Source organism: Equus asinus, chromosome 5 (genome assembly GCF_041296235.1).
Source record: "Equus asinus isolate D_3611 breed Donkey chromosome 5, EquAss-T2T_v2, whole genome shotgun sequence".
NCBI lineage: Eukaryota > Metazoa > Chordata > Mammalia > Perissodactyla > Equidae > Equus > Equus asinus.
In genome coordinates, this window is record NC_091794.1 from 105,041,829 (window position 1) to 105,057,943 (window position 16,115).

At 57.0% G+C, this 16,115-nt stretch overlaps 2 protein-coding genes across 6 annotated transcripts in view; one reads left to right on the forward strand and one right to left on the reverse strand.

Annotated features, from left to right (window-relative positions):
• On the forward strand, window positions 1-14,478 carry MTHFR (methylenetetrahydrofolate reductase). Of its 5 annotated transcripts, none has more exons than XM_014849786.3 (13): window positions 8-140; window positions 542-681; window positions 2,537-2,782; window positions 3,970-4,208; window positions 5,039-5,149; window positions 7,632-7,825; window positions 8,764-9,014; window positions 9,300-9,434; window positions 9,636-9,816; window positions 10,107-10,289; window positions 11,292-11,393; window positions 12,184-12,303; window positions 12,663-14,478. In XM_014849786.3, the coding sequence occupies exons 3-13, from the start codon at window positions 2,550-2,552 to the stop codon at window positions 12,879-12,881; spliced, it is 1,968 nt and encodes a 655-aa protein (XP_014705272.1). In that variant the 5' UTR covers window positions 8-140; window positions 542-681; window positions 2,537-2,549; the 3' UTR covers window positions 12,882-14,478. The 5 variants fall into 5 exon arrangements, with proteins under 5 accessions (XP_014705275.1, XP_014705272.1, XP_014705273.1 ...); XM_014849787.3 differs by having other exon boundaries at window positions 542-635; XM_014849789.3 differs by lacking the exon at window positions 542-681 and having other exon boundaries at window positions 1-140.
• The window catches only part of C5H1orf167 (chromosome 5 C1orf167 homolog), a 15,907-nt gene continuing 13,941 nt past the window's right edge, over window positions 14,150-16,115 (reverse strand). The window contains 5 exon segments of the mRNA XM_070511428.1: window positions 14,150-14,326; window positions 14,638-15,129; window positions 15,132-15,304; window positions 15,396-15,436; window positions 15,550-15,715. Of these exon segments, the coding sequence (XP_070367529.1) occupies window positions 14,150-14,326; window positions 14,638-15,129; window positions 15,132-15,304; window positions 15,396-15,436; window positions 15,550-15,715 (1,049 nt within the window).

Consider the following 16,115-nt stretch of genomic DNA (forward strand, 5'->3'; position numbering starts at 1 on the left):
CCGCATGGCCGGTTTCCGCCCTCTCGTCCGGCCCCCTTAGCAACCTGACACCCGCGCCGCGCCCCTCCCCCGCACGTGTCTCCGCGGCGGCGGGTCAGCAGCGGTGGACGCGCGCGTTCTCAGTCACTCGCGACCGAAGGGTGAGTGACGGCAAGGCGTGGGGTCCCCGAGGAGGGAGACCAGGGAGCCCGGGTCCACCCCCCCGGGGGCGGGGACTTTCTTGTGGGCGGGGAGTGATGGAGGCCGGCCCGCCCCTCTAGGTCGGGGAGGGGGGCTCCCACCCAGTCTGCGCGTGCCCGCCGCCGGACTAGAGTAATCCCCAGTGGCTGTCAACCCCAGCGAGCCCCTCAACCCTGAAGCGAGGACTCACTTTCGAGCCCCGGCCTGGATGGAGGAACCTCTGGGATGAGGCGGCCCTCGGACAGGGATGGTGACCCAGGTCCCCCTGTCCTCCCGGGCCTGGGGCCGCATCCCCGCCCCCGCGGTGACCCAGTGACCTGGTGACTCAATTCTCGGCCTTCAGCCACCTTTCCTTTTCCAGCCTCTTAAACCTGCCTCCCCGCCGGCAACCGGAGGAAGAGTGTGGGCCGCTGGCACTGCTGTCCCCCGTGCCCACCTGGACCCTGCTGGGATTGGTGGGTTCTGTCCCCCCACCACGGCTCGGTGCTTGAGATAGGTTAAGTAAGTGGTCCGTAAATGGCAGAGGGTTATTTTGAGAACGGAGTGACAGCACCTAGCCAGTTGGCACTCAGGGAGTACTGGCTGTTATTACCCTGTACCAGGCACTGGGGATACCACAGGCAGAAGACCGGGCCCTGGTCTCAGAGAACTGGGCATGGGAGGGGAGACGAACCTGTGAACCCACAATTACAACCCAGGGTGTTAGGGGAGCCAGCTTAAAATGGATAAGTAGTGGCACGTGGAAGAAGGCTTGTGCCCGGCCCGTACTAGGAATGCAGTAAGTCTTTACTGAACAAATGAAAGAACAGATAGTTTGTAGGTGGATCAGCCCCCTCTCTGTCCTTAGCTTTCTTCCAGCAGATAATTAAGGCACTCTCTTAAATTCAGGACTAAGGACAGCCAGGCTGATCTTGACACTGTCCCCTTTCTCACTCCCAATGGCCATCCCCGCTGAGAACCGGGAGTTTTAGGTCAGAATCAAGATGAGCATCCCCTATACGGAGAAAGCATTGGCACAAGTGGCTTTAGTCTTGTTTCGACCCCTTGACTTCGGATGTACCATTGTGTATGTGTGCTTGAGCTGTTCCGAGGGAGCAGATTCCATCCGTTTCTCAAGAGTCTAGGACCCGAGAATGGTCAAGAACACCGACTTAGCAGTGGATGTTCCCTGAAAGGAATGAACGTGGCGGAGTTGTTCCTTTAATGCTCCATGTCACCACTCGCCAGATTTTCACTACTAGAGGAAGTGTGTTTGCACATGGCTGTGCAAGAGTAGTGTTTGGTTTTGTTTTAGAGTATTTGTCTTATTTTCCCCACCAAACTGCCCAATGGCACTGTGCCCACGGTGTGTAGTCGCTGTGGTTCAGGGCTCTGTGTGTGGTGGCTGTGCAGTTACTGTCATTACTTTAGCTGACTTCAGTGGTGTGTGTAAGGAGAACAGCCCAAAGGCAGGCCCTCATGAGACATCCTTTGTTCTGAGTTGGACATAAATTCGTGCCCTTACTGAATTTGGGTCTGGCTACTTTGGGAACTCAGCCACTGTCTAGTTCTAATCCATGACATGGTCTTTTTGGAGTAACACGAACTCAGGAGGAATCTGGCTGCTTTGCCAAGCCCTCACCCCTGCCATCTTGCACACAGACTGTTCTAAGTAACAGGAGATGTTCCAGGCGGGGCCAGGCTGAGCAATTCCTTCTTCAGAGAGTGATCCAGTAACACTGAATGTCTGTTGGCCTTCTCTGCACCAACCCCTGCAGTCTCTGGCCCCTGAGTCCCCCTCCTTCCATCTGCCTGCCTTCGACAGCTAGAGCCTCAGCCCTCCCTCTTGCCTGGAAGCCTTTCCTCCGCCCCCTTGCGCCGCCCCCAGCTCGAGGCTCTTCCTTTGTCGCAGCTCCGCCCAGTCGGGACACACTCGCTGGGGAAGTTTTTTCTTTCTTCCCCACTCACTCTGGGGTCTAAGCTGGCGGAGATGGACCATCCAAAACCCAAGGTCCTCCTAGCCAGGCACTGCTGCCCCTCCCTAGGAATGTGGGCCTCAGAGGCCGGCAGTGTGAGGTTCTCTGTGCCGCCCTCCATCAGGTAGATGTCACCGAGGATCCGTGGGCTGAAGGAGCATGTTTCTGTGCCGGGTGGGGGCTGTCGTACGTGGAGCCAGGCAGCAGTGGAGGGCAAAGCTTTGAGTGAGGCAGCACAGACAGTTGTAACTGTGGCATGCGGAGCCACTGGGTGGGGACATTGTCCCCCTTACCCTCACCGGCCTTCTTCCTGCGTGAAAATGCAGCAACACTCACTTGACCCTGCCACCCTGGAGCTTGGCTGCCTGCCCTCTGATGCCCCTTGCCCCCACCCCGTGCAGCAGGAACCGGGCCATGGTGAACGAACCCAGAGGGAATGGTGGCCCCATCCCCCGCTCGGATGGCAGCAGCAGTGGCAGCGAGAGCTCCAGAGATAGTTCAAGATGTTCCACCCCGGGGCTGGACCCCGAGCGGCACGAGAGACTCAGGGAGAAGATGAGGCGGAGGATGGAGTCTGGTGACAAGTGGTTCTCCCTAGAATTCTTCCCTCCTCGGACTGCCCAGGGAGCTGTCAATCTCATCTCAAGGTGAGTTGATGTAAGATTAAGAAGGAGGGTCAGAATGGGGCAGGCAGGGGGAGAGGGTGCTCTGTCAGCCCTGCAGCTGGGCTGCACTTTGACCCGGCAGAAAAAGGCAGCCAGAGAGGGTAGATGAGAGCAAAGGCAGGGTAAATCTTCTGATCTGCAGCTTCTCAGTCGTCTGTAAAAGTCTCTGCAAGCGTCTGGAACTTTTAAACACACTTCAATGGGTTAAAAATGTGGATTCTCTCAAATTGCATTGTTTGGTGGAACTTGGGGCTGGCCGGTGAGCACAGTTAGGAAGTCACAAAGTAGCGGCTTGGAGAACATGTTCAGCAAGTTAGGAATTTGGATTATGCCTCTTGAAATCTAGAAATGCCAACCGCATTACATTAGCACACTATGAATTGCAGTTCCTTTGTTAAAGTTTATGCTTTTTACTATTAGCGTTTCTCATGTGTTGCTCCTAAGGTTTTCAAATTTAAAGGCGCAAGTATGTTTCAGTACACGTGTTATAGCTTGTAACACAAGCACACGTGCACACCCTTGCCTCTCGAGTCTAGTTCAGGAACTGTGGCCTTGCTCTATGGGCTGCTGGCTGCTGCACCGGGACTGGGGGGCAGTGTGACAGAAACTTGTGTCTCCTGACCCTCTTTTATCCTGGTCCTGGAATGAGCCTCTGTTTGCCACTCTGAGCCTTCCCTGAACCCTTGACCACCGAAATGTCTTAACTCACCCAAGGTAATAAATGTGCAAGCACTTTGCAAAGTCAGACGTGCTGCTCTCACACAAAAATGGGTGCATTGTTGTTACATGCTATCTGCACAGTAATGGTGATCATCATAATAGCAGCTCACATGGCCTGAGTGTTCACTGTGTACCAGGCACTGTTCTGAGAGCTGTGGAGCCGTCTATCATAATGTTTCTATAATGTATTATGAAGTAGGGGCTGTCCTCTGCCACAGTTTAGAAATGAGGAAACTGAGGCTCCAAGAGATTAAGTAATTTTCCCAAGATCACGCAACTAATAAGTAGCAAAGCCAGGATATGAAGGCAGGTTGGTCTGATTCCAAACTCCACAGTTACAACTGTCTGTGCTGCCTCACCCATGCTTCTCTAACTCCCAGACCCCATGGGGAGGTGGTGAAGGGGGGTGTGCTCCCAGGAGCCCCTCTTCAGGAAGAAATTCCCTACAGGTTTGACCAGATGGGGGCTGGTGGCCCCCTCTTCATAGATGTGACCTGGCACCCAGCAGGGGACCCCGGCTCGGACAAGGAGACCTCCTCTATGATGATTGCCAGCACTGCTGTGAACTACTGTGGCCTGGAGACCGTCCTGCACATGACCTGCTGCCGCCAGAGCCGGGAAGAGATCACCGGCTATCTGCACAAGGCCAAGCGGCTGGGCCTGAAGAACATCTTGGCGTTGAGGGGAGGTGTGGAGCCAGTGCTCTACTCTCTGGGCTCTTGCTTCCCTGAAGGCCTCTTCTGTCCCTGGAACGGTCCTTTCCTTTTCTCTGGGTCCCACCCCGAGCATGCTCAGGGTCTCCTCCTTGCCAGTAGCATCAGTAGGCCTTGTGGGTAGTGAGAACCATGGGCATCGGCCGCCTCTTGACCTCGACGTAGGAGTTCAGTCGGGAATGCAGCCGCTGCCTGATAACCCTCTGCCCTGGCTGCACCGAGCTTCAGCCGTCGCTGGCTGCACTCAGCTCTTGGCCCAAAGAGTGCAGTTCTGGCACTTGTCCCAGGAGTGAGAATAGCTGCTTATGCCTCTGGTGCCTGCTGTCATTGGGCCACCCAAGTATGGGAAGAGGGTCCTGATGGGTGTGATCTTGTGGCCTCATGCTCCCCACCACAAGACCACTTCTCACTTGAGAGGAGTAGAAAATTCTCCCAGGAGGCGAGAACTCCAAGAGGGGAGAGTGAGCCATGGGTTTGGGTGAGGGTGCCTGAGCACACCCAGGTTTGAGAAGGGAAGGGATCTCAGACGCTCCAGGGTAAGCGAAGAACAGCTGCTGTCCCCTGTTCACCACTGCGAGCACAGTGCCCACAGGGTTGGTGCTCGGTAAATGCCAGGTTGGCCGCTGCCTTCCCTCCCACTGTTTACCAAGTGCTGTGCTAGAAGGAGGAGACACAAACTTCAATAATAGGAAGGCTCTGCCTTTGAAGAGCTCACAGTCCTGGGTGTAGAGCTAGGGAGAAGGAACAGAATGGCTATCTGGAGGTTGGGTGAGACCAGTGACTGTGCCCCCCACCAACTCTGCAGACCCTGTAGGTGACCAGTGGGAAGAGGAGGAAGGTGGCTTCAGCTATGCTGCAGACTTGGTGAAGCATATCCGGAGCGAGTTCGGTGACTACTTTGACGTCTGTGTGGCAGGTGAGTGGCTGGAGCGTCCCAGCAGGTGGGGACGGAGAGGGGAAGGAATGAGACGCACGGAGAGGCACGGAGAGCCCGCCAGTATTCGTTTCAGGACCCGGTAACCCAGTGCGCCACGGCGGGCAGCCTGTGCCAGGTGAGGGAGGTGCAGAGGTGAATTAAACAAGGTCCTGACTCTCATTCTGTCACCGCCTCTCTCCCAGGCTGCCACCACCCCTGAAGTTTTTCTTCCTCTGCCTTTTCATGCTCTTAGCCTACTTCCCAGCCCTATTCTTCTTCTTCTTTAAACAAAAGGGAGATGTTTATTAAGATTCCGGGGGGCAGGGAACCTCAGAACCCAAGGTCTGGAAACAGCATCTGTCCTCACAAGGTGCTGGAACCAGCAGCAGTCAGAACCAAGGCCCTCCCTCATTCTCTCTGGAGCCAGAGTCCCCCGTCTCTGCCTCCCACTGCACATCCGCTCCATGCTTAGTCTGGCAGACCGCATGGGTATGCTTTCCCACATATGACCGGCCACCTGCTCCTGAGTGCACGTGGTCAGTTCCAGCCGATAGCCCAGACTGCTTGACAGGTCTGTGTCAATTCCAAATTCTCAGGAGAGAGAGTCGGATCGGCTCAACTCTAGTTCCATTGGCTACAGCCAGGAGGCAAGGTTCACCTGCTGGAAACGGATGGGGTGGCCTTCTCTCTTAGCCCTGCTCACGGGGATCAGGCCTTCAGCTTCTCAAATGGGGCCTTGGGTCTGGTGAGTCAGCATTGCCAGGAACACAAGAAGTCCAGGGAGTAATTTGGCACATCATCTTAGCATGACAATTTTTCTCAAATATTTTGGGGAAAATCATGTCATATTAAAACAAATATGGCTACATTATGGTATAGCATATCAAAGTGATCTGAATTTAAAAATAATCCATATGGTTTCAAGGAAATCACTTTTATGGGTCACTTTGGGCCTCGTCCCAGGCCCCATGTGTGTGTCCACTCTCCTCAGTCCACAGGAGTGTTTAAGTGGATAAGTCTGGGAGGCCCTGGTGAGGAGTTAGGAATACAGCAGGCGTTTCCAGCTGTGTGAGGGTTTGTGGCTCACATGGCCACAATCCAGTCCCTTGGGGAATGTGCACATGTGGCGCGGGCAGTGGATGGTTGCGAGGGGCAGCCAGCAGAGCTGTGAGCGGCAGAGGCTGAGGGGTTTGGTGCTTTGCTGGTCATAAAGTGGGTGAGAAAGAGGTTAGGGGCTTGGAAAGCATCACGCTGGCCAGGACAGAATAAGAATATAGTAAACTGGGGAAATCCAGATGTAATTAATGCTGGACTTGTTTAGTGATATCGAGATTTTAAAGCTATAGAGTTTCAGCTAGTAAAACCTCTTTGTTTCTGAAATTCCTGCTGGAAAAATAGCCTTGCTATTGAAAGTGCGAAATCCTGGTGCGTACTCCTCCTGCCCCTCACCCTGGAAGCAGTAGTTTTTACATCTATTTTTGATGACTTAGGGTTTCTTAAGAACGAAACTGCCTTATCACAGCCAAGCAGCTTGGCTGCCCTACAGCCTGGCCCCGGGGTCTGCCCCTTCCTGGCGTGGGGTCCGCCCTGGGCTCAGGCTGAGGAAGCCTGCACCTTGCCTGCAGTTTCATTCAGGCCTGCAGTCTTCCTGTGCAGTGAGGGCTGCTAGTAAGTTCAGTCGTTTGGGGAAGCAGTCATAGAGTTCATGGAGCCACTGAGGAGCCTCCGGGCCGTCTGGTCCAGCCTGCCCTCCCAGACAGTTCTGGAACCCCACCTTCGGCATCCCCGGCATGTGTCCTCCCAGCCGCCCCGGTGTTTTCACACTCCAGGCCCTCCTTGCTCTGTGGGGCTGCTCGTTCCATGGTCAGGCCACTCTCTGCCATCAGAAGCAACACAGTAAGACTAATAAGGAGCTCGGCTGAGGGGAGTCCTTTCCCCGTGACAGACCTCGGAGCATTCTCTCCGTTCTTTGCTTCAAGCAAAACGTCTCTGCTTTCTTCAGTTCTTCCTCGTGTAAAATGGTTTCTAACTTTTCACTGTCTTGGACCCCTGAGTAATTTCAATGGTAATTAAAAGCTCTGTTATAATCCAGTGCCCAGCCTCAAGCCCAGTGGCCAGATGCTGCCCGGCCAGTGCCGAATGTAGCATTTTCTCTTTGCCTTGGCCACAGAATGTAGGCCCCATTTGCCTGGCTGGTTGCAAGGGACATGAGGCAGGACAGGGTGGGGAATTTGGAGCAATCCACCCCGTCTTGGGAGGGTGGCTCTAACCCACTTCTCACAAAAGGTCACGTCCAGGGTCGGGGGCATGTCAGCTGTGAACCCAGCCACTCACTGTTTCAGCCTGTCCATGCTGCGGTGGTGGAGGTACAAGTCTGGAACCCCTGAGGCAGAGAACTCTCTGTCCCCAGCTCTCTGGTTTCTTCATCACTCACCTTGAGCAGGTGAAAGCCAAACTCTCCTACTGTCATCCCTATTGGCAGGTTACCCCAAAGGCCACCCTGACTCGGGGAGCCTTGAGGCCGACCTGAAGTACTTGAAGGAGAAGGTGTCTGCAGGAGCCGACTTCATCATCACTCAGCTTTTCTTTGAGGCTGACACGTTCTTCCACTTTGTTAAGGCTTGCTCCGAGATAGGCATTACCTGCCCCATCCTCCCCGGCATCTTTCCTATTCAGGTGAGGGTCCCAGGAGGGCTAATGGACTCCTCCTACCCCGTCCTAGCACAGGCCAGGGCCCGGGGTGCAATGCCGAGTTCATGGTAAAGTTCTTCTCATTAGATTTTGCATCAGACAGATGCTCTAATCCTTGCAAAATGCCACTGCATTTTGGTTACCTCTAATTTCTCCCCCAAAACAGCAAAAGTGCCTGTCGGAGGTGGAGGGGCTTGTTATACCTTTGGCTTACTGACAAGTGTCACTAGAAGGGATTAAATCTCTCATTTAAATTTTGGTCATATTAATGTTTCCCAAACTTGGCTGTCATCAGAATCATTTGATAAGCTTTTTTCAAAAGATGGATTTCCAGGTTCTATGCCCAGAAGTTGTTTCCCCCACCCCGAAAGCCCCAGTACCTAGTTGTCTATCCTAGTTGTAGGTCATTCTAGTTCCTCTCTGTGGGACGCTGCCACAGCATGGCTCGATGAGTGGTATGTAGGTCCACGCCCAGTACGCAAACCAGTGAACCCCGGGCCTCTGAAACAGAGTGCGTGAACTTAACCACTCGGCCATGAGGCCGGCCCCCCAGAAGTTCTGATTTAAGAGATCTGAGTTGGGGCCTGGGAATTTGTACATCACATCTTAAGTTTTACTGGTGATTCTGGTGATCACTGGGGCTTGGGAAACACCGGGTTAGATGACCACATGTCATCGATAAAGACATCTAGGGGCTGGCTCAGACCGCTGGCAGGAATGCTGCGGTCAGCTGCTGTACTCTGCAAAGAGTGGAAAAAGCAGGCCCGGGCAAGGTCCTCGTACAGTCTGGTCTGACTTTCCTGGGTCACTCTGTGTCACACTCCACTTGGCCGGGAGACCTTGTCGGTGGCGGGAAGGGGGAACAAGTGTTTAGGGTGAGCCGGGCTGGGAGACGGCCCACCGCCCCCTCGTGTCTTGCCCAGGGCTACCACTCCCTTCGGCAGCTGGTGAAGCTGTCGAAGCTGGAAGTGCCGCAGGAGATCAAAGACGTGATCGAGCCAATCAAAGACAACGACGGCGCCATCCGCAACTATGGCATCGACCAGGCCGTGAGCCTGTGCCAGCAGCTGCTGGCAAGTGGCTTGGTGCCAGGCCTCCACTTCTATACCCTCAACCGTGAGGTGGCCACCACAGAGGTGCTGAAGCGCCTGGGCATGTGGGTCGAGGACCCCAGGTGAGGCCAGTCGCCCTGACTTCAGGCGGGGGAGCTACCGGGGAAAGCCGGGTGGGCGGGGAAGTCAGAAGTCATAGAACGATCATGCCCGCGTGGTGCTGGCCACCACGGGGCACAGAGGGATGTCTGCACCCTGGCGGCTCCCTTAGGATTCTGGTCTCGGTGGGAACTCCACATGCAGCTTGACATTTGTGAGTCAGAGCGAAGAACCAGGCTCAGCGTTGGCCCGCTCCTCCCTGCTCCCTCTAGCCAGCCCTTACTGTTTCTGTCTCTGTTCTCACCCAGGCGCCCCCTGCCCTGGGCTCTCAGTGCCCACCCCAAGCGCCGGGAGGAAGATGTCCGTCCCATCTTCTGGGCCACCAGACCCAAGAGTTACATCTACCGCACCCAGGAGTGGGATGAGTTCCCCAACGGCCGCTGGTGAGCTCTGCAGACGATCCGTTGCAAATAAAGCCTGTTTCTTGGGAGGAGGGAGGCAGGAGTTCACGTGCTTCCGGTTGAGCCCTGGGAGGGGGAGCGACAGGATTCAGAGGCGTGCTCCCCGGGCAGGCGGGTGTGACTGTCCGTCTGTCGGGAGCCCAGGGTCAGGAGTGTGCCTTGACCTCCGGGCGCCTCCTCCAGGGGCAATTCCTCCTCGCCCGCCTTCGGGGAGCTGAAGGACTACTACCTCTTCTACCTGAAGAGCAAGTCCCCGAAGGAGGAGCTGCTGAAGATGTGGGGGGAGGAGCTGACCAGCGAGGAGAGCGTCTTTGAAGTCTTTGCCCACTACCTCTCGGGAGAGCCCAACCAGAACGGCTATAAAGTGAGTGGGGCTGAGGTGGGATCCCTGGGGACCTCCCCCGCCCTGGCTCCCCGTGGGCCAGACCACAGGGTGGTGACTTCCCCGCCCTCCCCACCCTGAGCCTCATCTTTCCGTGTCTGGACGTGGCACCTCAGCAAAGGGAAGGGTGAGTTGGGGCGTCCCCACCTAAGGGTGCCTGGAAGGGGCGTTAGAGGCAAAGACAGGCTGGTCTCTGATGGGGCTCATGAGAGGGAGAGACCCAGGGAGCCAGATCTGATTGTTGCCCCTACTGGGCTCACCCTCTCTCCCAGGTGACTTGCCTGCCCTGGAATGATGAGCCCTTGGCTGCCGAGACGAGCCTGATGAAGGAGGAGCTGCTGCGAGTGAACCGGCAGGGCATCCTCACCATCAACTCCCAGCCCAACATCAATGGGAAGCCGTCCTCCGACCCCATCGTGGGCTGGGGCCCCAGCGGGGGTTATGTCTTCCAGAAGGTATGGCAGGGACTCACAGGGCTACCCCACCTTGGCTGGCACCCCAGAGATGGGGGCAGAGAAGCCTTCCTCTCCGGGGGCCCTTTGTTCTGAGGGGCAGTGGATCAGGGGACGGAGCTCAGGCTTTAAGTCAGATCTACTCAGGAAGGCAGGGCTCTTGACGGCTCTGAGCCTCAGCTTCTCTTATGTAAACTGGGTCTATGTCCTGTCATGTTCTGGGGATGGAAAGTGACAAAGCACATAAAGAGCCTGGCCCATGGGAAGAACATGGGAAGCGTTCGCTAAATGGGAGCTGTTATTACCCTTCTGAGCCGACGCCTCTCCCCTAGGGCTGCTGAGTTAAGACTGCTTTCTAAACTGAAGCCCTGGGCTCTGGAGTTGGAGAGACCTGGGTTTGAGTGCCAGCTCGCTGTTTGCCATCAGTGCAGCCACCTTGCCCAGCTGCCCTGAACCTAGTCTCCTCATCCGTAAAATGGGGACGGTGGTGCCCACCCTGCAGTGTTATAAGCCTTATAGCAGATGAATTTAAATAAACCCAGCATAACCCCCCCGATTGACTCTTGCTGCTGGAGAGGCCCTCGGTGTCATTGTTACACCTGGCGAATGGGGAAGACAGGACACGTCAGGCCTCTCTCACATGCCTTAGCTTGTCGGACTGGGCCTCCTCGACAGCTTCTGAAAGGGTTTCTCCAAGGAGCCTTCCCCAGTTGGAAGAAGGGTGGCAGATGACCCTCGCACGTCCAGAGAGAGAGATCTTCCATACCTGCTCCCCTCCCTTTGCTTATGTATTTTCCAGCTCCACAGTTCATGATTCCAGCCATGTGGTCACCACTGGTCCCAGTGCCTTAAGTGTCCTGCCACATGTGTCTGTGTGGGTGCCTCCCTGGGATGGTCGGGAGGGCAGGCAGCTGGTGTTGCAGGCACACGGCATGCTCAGCAGCACACAGAAGGCATCTGGCAAGGACTTGGGTCGTGTGACAGGTGCCGGCCTCTCTCCCACAGGCCTACTTAGAGTTCTTCACTTCCCGCGAGACAGTGGAAGCGCTGCTGCAGGTGCTGAAGAAATATGAGCTCCGGGTCAACTACCACATCGTGGACGTGAAGGTAGGCCAGCTCCCGGGCCCGGGCCGGGCACCGTGCAAGACAGATACGCAGACAGAGCCAGGCCCCTGCCCCAAAGAGCTCCCGGCCTCATGAGGGAGACCATCAGGGGATAATTCAGACTCGGTGTGAACAGAGAGTAAAGTTCAATGTAGGGTGCTGGGGACCCAGGAGGCATGTCTAACCTGAGACGGCGAGGAAGGCTCTAGCAGGGGTCCTGTGGCCTGAATCTTTAAGGACAAGGAGGAGAAGGGCATTCCACGGAAAGGGCAGAGGGCGTGCAAAGGCATGTGCTGCACAGCCTGCGGGGGCTCTTCTGAATGGGGTCAGAGGGAGGCTGAAGTGTTAAGCAGGGGCCAGGTCCTTGTCCTGCTTGGAATTTGTTTTTTTCCGTACAGGCCAGAGGGAACCTTTCCCAGCAGTGGAATGACTCGGCTCCATGTTTTCTTTTAGGCAGGTGACAGAGGACAGCTGGGGCCGGAGAAGACTAGAATCAGAGGCCCTTTTAGTCTGAGTAGCAGAGAGCAGTGAGCTAGATATGAGGGGACAGATTGGAGAGTGAGCAAGCCGAGCCACCGGACATGGAGCTGATGGGGATGCAAGAGAGGAAGGAGATGCCCAGGACGGCCTCTAGGTCTGGGGCTCACAGTTTGCGCCTCACCGAGCTGCAGAGCTAGGAGGGGTGGGCAGAGGGCATGGAGCAGAGCGCTCCCGTGGGTTGAGCCCCCCAGGCAGGCAGAGGACTGCAGCGTCTTTGCCCCAAGTCAGCTCTTACCCCACGCGCTGCCCTCAGGGTGAAAACATCACCAATGCTCCTGAGCTGCAGCCCAACGCCGTCACTTGGGGCATCTTCCCTGGGCGAGAGATCATCCAGCCCACGGTGGTGGATCCCATCAGCTTCATGTTCTGGAAGGTAAGGGGGCCGAGAGCGGGCCTGCCCTGCCCACCTCAAAAACCTTGGGCAGGCAGTATAGCTGGGACCCCAGTGTGGCGGGAGGCCATACCCCCGGGGCTGGCCGACTCGACCTTCCCAGCTGCACCCTGATTCTGACTCATGGTATTTATTTCTGGGTGTGGGGGGGGAGGTGACTCTAGCAGTAAGTCTTGTTCTATTCCTGGAAATGTCCTGTTGGGCAGCGGCAGAGGCCCTTGGGGCATGGAGCCCTGACCCAAGGGCAGCTCTGTTAACCTTGCCTGTGTGTGTGTGTCTGTGTGTGTCTGTGTATGCGTGTGTGCCTGTGTGCCTGTGTCTGTGTGCATGTGTATGTGCAGGATGAGGCCTTCGCCCTGTGGATTGAGCAGTGGGGCAAGCTGTATGAGGAGGAGTCCCCGTCCCGCATGATCATCCAGTACATCCACGACAACTACTTCCTGGTCAACCTGGTGGACAATGACTTTCCGCTGGACAACTGCCTGTGGCAGGTGGTAGAAGACACATTTGAGCTTCTCAACAGGCCCGCCCCGAATGAGAGGGAGATGGAGGCTCCGTGACCCTGCACTGACACCTGTGCCGCCTCCGTCCTCCCCAGTCCTGGTTCTCCTGAGGACTCCTATTCTCCTTCGTTTCTCCCCAAGCCCTGGCCTCCACTCCCCCACATCATGATGGCAGCTAGACTGGAGTGAGGCTTTTGGGCTCTGGCTGGACCTGAGTCAGCCCCATGTGGAGCCCCATGTTCCCTGCTCATCCCAGAGCTTGTGCTCTTTTGTGGGGAGCACCTCCATCCTGCAGAGGAGCACGGTGGGCGGAGTGCCATCCTCCTTGAGAGGGGAGGAGACCGGTTGTTGGATGAGCCCTTCCGCCAGGGCAGCCCCTAGGACCGGCCTGGGACTGCAGTGACCTTGCACTTGGGGTCTGCGGAGGACAGGCAGAGCCAACATGGGCAGCAGGCACCGTGGTTTTGCAGAAGAAACATGGCAAAGCGAAGGTGCCGCCCTCTTCTGCATCCAAGACGTTGGTGGCTGGACACTGCCTCCCTGTGACCGAGGGACAGACCCCTGCCCTGCCTGCCTGCCGCCTTCACGGCCCCAGTCCTGCCCGGCATCGGGCTGACCCCGGCTAATGCATTTCTTGCTCAGCTGGGTTTCCCCTTTGTGCAGTGCTGCTGCTTGGAAGTGTCATGTCTGTATCCTGGAGGCTCGAGAGAGTGCCCCTCAAGGGTTACAGGCATCTGAAGCCCTGTGCTTGGTGGAGCGAGCCCCTGGCCATGAAGGAATACCCAGCCCGTTACCGCCAAGGGCTGGGATGCGGTCCCCCCCAGCAGGCTTATTTCTTCCTGGCCTATTTTTGAGGTGGGATCCCCTCCTGCCAGCTGCTCCCTCCCCTCTCTGTACCCTGTCCCAGAAGCTGTCCTGGCCTTGCTCCCCAGGAGTCAGCCCTCAAGCCCCGCTGCCCAGGGGCGGTGACTGGCAGATGCACATAGCTGATCCCTGTCCTCGTCCCTGCCTGCTGGTCTTCGCTGGCTCAGCAGAAGGAGGGTGGGGCTGGACGTCCAGAGAGCAGCCTGATGGCAGAGGAGGCGGGCGCAGTTGTGGGCACGTCCTCTTCCCTTCCTTCCCTGGTCGGGCGGGCTGGGGCCAAGGGGCAGCTTTAGGAGAGACTGAGCAAGAGAAGCAGCCAGGACTACAGAGGGCATTTTATTGTCCTTTGGAGCTCCTGGGATGGGCGCTGGCCTGACAGCCTCGCTCCCCGGGGGGTGGGGCATGGTGCCTTCGCTGGGAAGGCTGGGCTCGGTTTCTGTTTTTCTTTCCATGGGAACAAGTCACAGCTGCAGCTGGGCCCCCTGCTCCGCCCCAAGTCCAGCACACTCAGGGGCTTGGGCAGCTTCCAGCCTGCTCCCAGGGCTCCTGATGGCTGGCTTGCTCAGGGGTCTCGGGCTGCCAGTGGCTCCTCTCATCAGGCCCCTGGCTGCCAGGTGCTGTTGCCACTTCTCAAAGGCCTGGAATCAGGGAGGGGGGAGCAAAGGCAATCTGGCTGCTGGCTGAGTCTGTGTTCTAAGTGCTGGGCTAACACCGTGCCCAGCTCCCTCTGTCCCAGGGGAATAGGAGGCCCCTCCCTCCGCCCCAGGCCAAATGCAGGGCTTGGAATAGACCTGACTCGTGATCTAGGAAGCTTTGCTTGGAGCACATAAATGAGGGGGCGCTCAGACCCACACCCTGAGCCAGCATGGGTGTCAGATGTGCCACAGGCCAAGCCTTGTTCCCAGACTGAGTGATGGGTAGGACTGGCTGAGCACATGGCCACCAATTAAACCAAGGGCTCTAGAGTCCAAGCTGTCTTCTCTACCTGAGCTGATCCCTCCCTGCAAATGGAGAGGCCCTGGGGTGGTGAGCAGGGAGGGCCCACAGCCCGGAAATGTCCAGGCGGCCTACTGGAGGGTGGCGGCTGCCCCCCAGTACCTGGGAAAGGACCCAGCCGTCGCCTTGCTGCTGTAATCGCTGAGCCACCCGCAGCCGCAGGACCCACCTCCGCCACGTTCGCCAGGCCCATCTCAGGTGCCACTGCAGGAGCTACAGGGACAGTTGAGAGAAGGCCCCGAGCTGGGCCTGCTGCTGCCTCTGGCACCCGCGCTCCCCGGCAGCCCCAGCCGCTCTGCTGCCTCTCCCCCTGCAGCTCTGCGGCACCAGGATGAAAGGGATGTAACAAGGCAGGTGTCATCTGAGGTGCCTTAAAAATGCAGATTCCTGAGCCAGTCCCCCAAGGGTTCAGATGTGGTCCGTCCAAAGACCAGACTTTGAGAAACTTTGTTTCTAGGGTTTAGGGTTGAGATGGCAGATCAGTGTGAGGGTGGGGAGGGGCTGCCCCCACTCACCAGTGTCCGAGCCAGCTGTTCTGCCCCCTGAGCATCTACCCAACGCTGCCATGTCACTGCCAGGCGCCTGGCCTGCTGGGTACCCTGGAGCCGGCGAAACAGTGCCTCAAGCTGCCAGCGTTGCAGGTATTTCCTCCTGTGGGGAGAGGCCCTGGTGTGCATCTGAAGCCCAAGAGCATCACGACCCCTTCCTGACCAGGAAAAAGGGCAGAGCCATGGGCCTGCTCCTCCAGGATCCTGCAGGGATGAGGTCTGTCCAGAGAGGGCCCAACTCCAGCTGTGGCTCAGGCAAGCCCCTTGGCTCTGTCCCCACCCCAGCCACCCCACTCACGCCACACAGCTGCTCTCACCCCAGCCGCCTCTGATTGTCAGCCTCGCCTTTGCCCTTGAGGGTGCCGGTCTCAGAGCTGCAGCCCCCTCCTGGTCCTGTAGGGAGCCGATTCGGTGTCCAGCTGATGTGTCCAGGCCAGTGCAGCCAGAGCTGGAAGGAGTGGCAGAGGGGAGGCTCTCTGTCACCTGGAACGGAGTGGAGTCAAGAGGTTAGCACATTTGTGCAGGAGGGCAAAACCCTCCCTTAGTCCACTCCTAGAAGTTGAGGGCAATGAAGAGGGGTGAACCTTAAAAGGTGTTGAGTTAAGCATGGCGCCCCCCCTTCCCCCACGTCTGCCCAAGCCTCCAGTGGCCCTGGGCTGCCACCCAAAGAGAAGTAACAGGGCAGGAGAAGGGGTAATGGTTTCTCAAAATGGCTGAAATATTCCAGAAGAGGAGATGGGTGTGGAAACACAGTACATTAGTCCCCTGTATCCAAGGGGGTACATTCCAAGCCCCCCGGTGGATGCCCGAAATCGCAGATAGTACCAAACCCTGTGTACGCTGTGTATACTGTGTTTTTTCCTCAACATACATACTTGAGGTG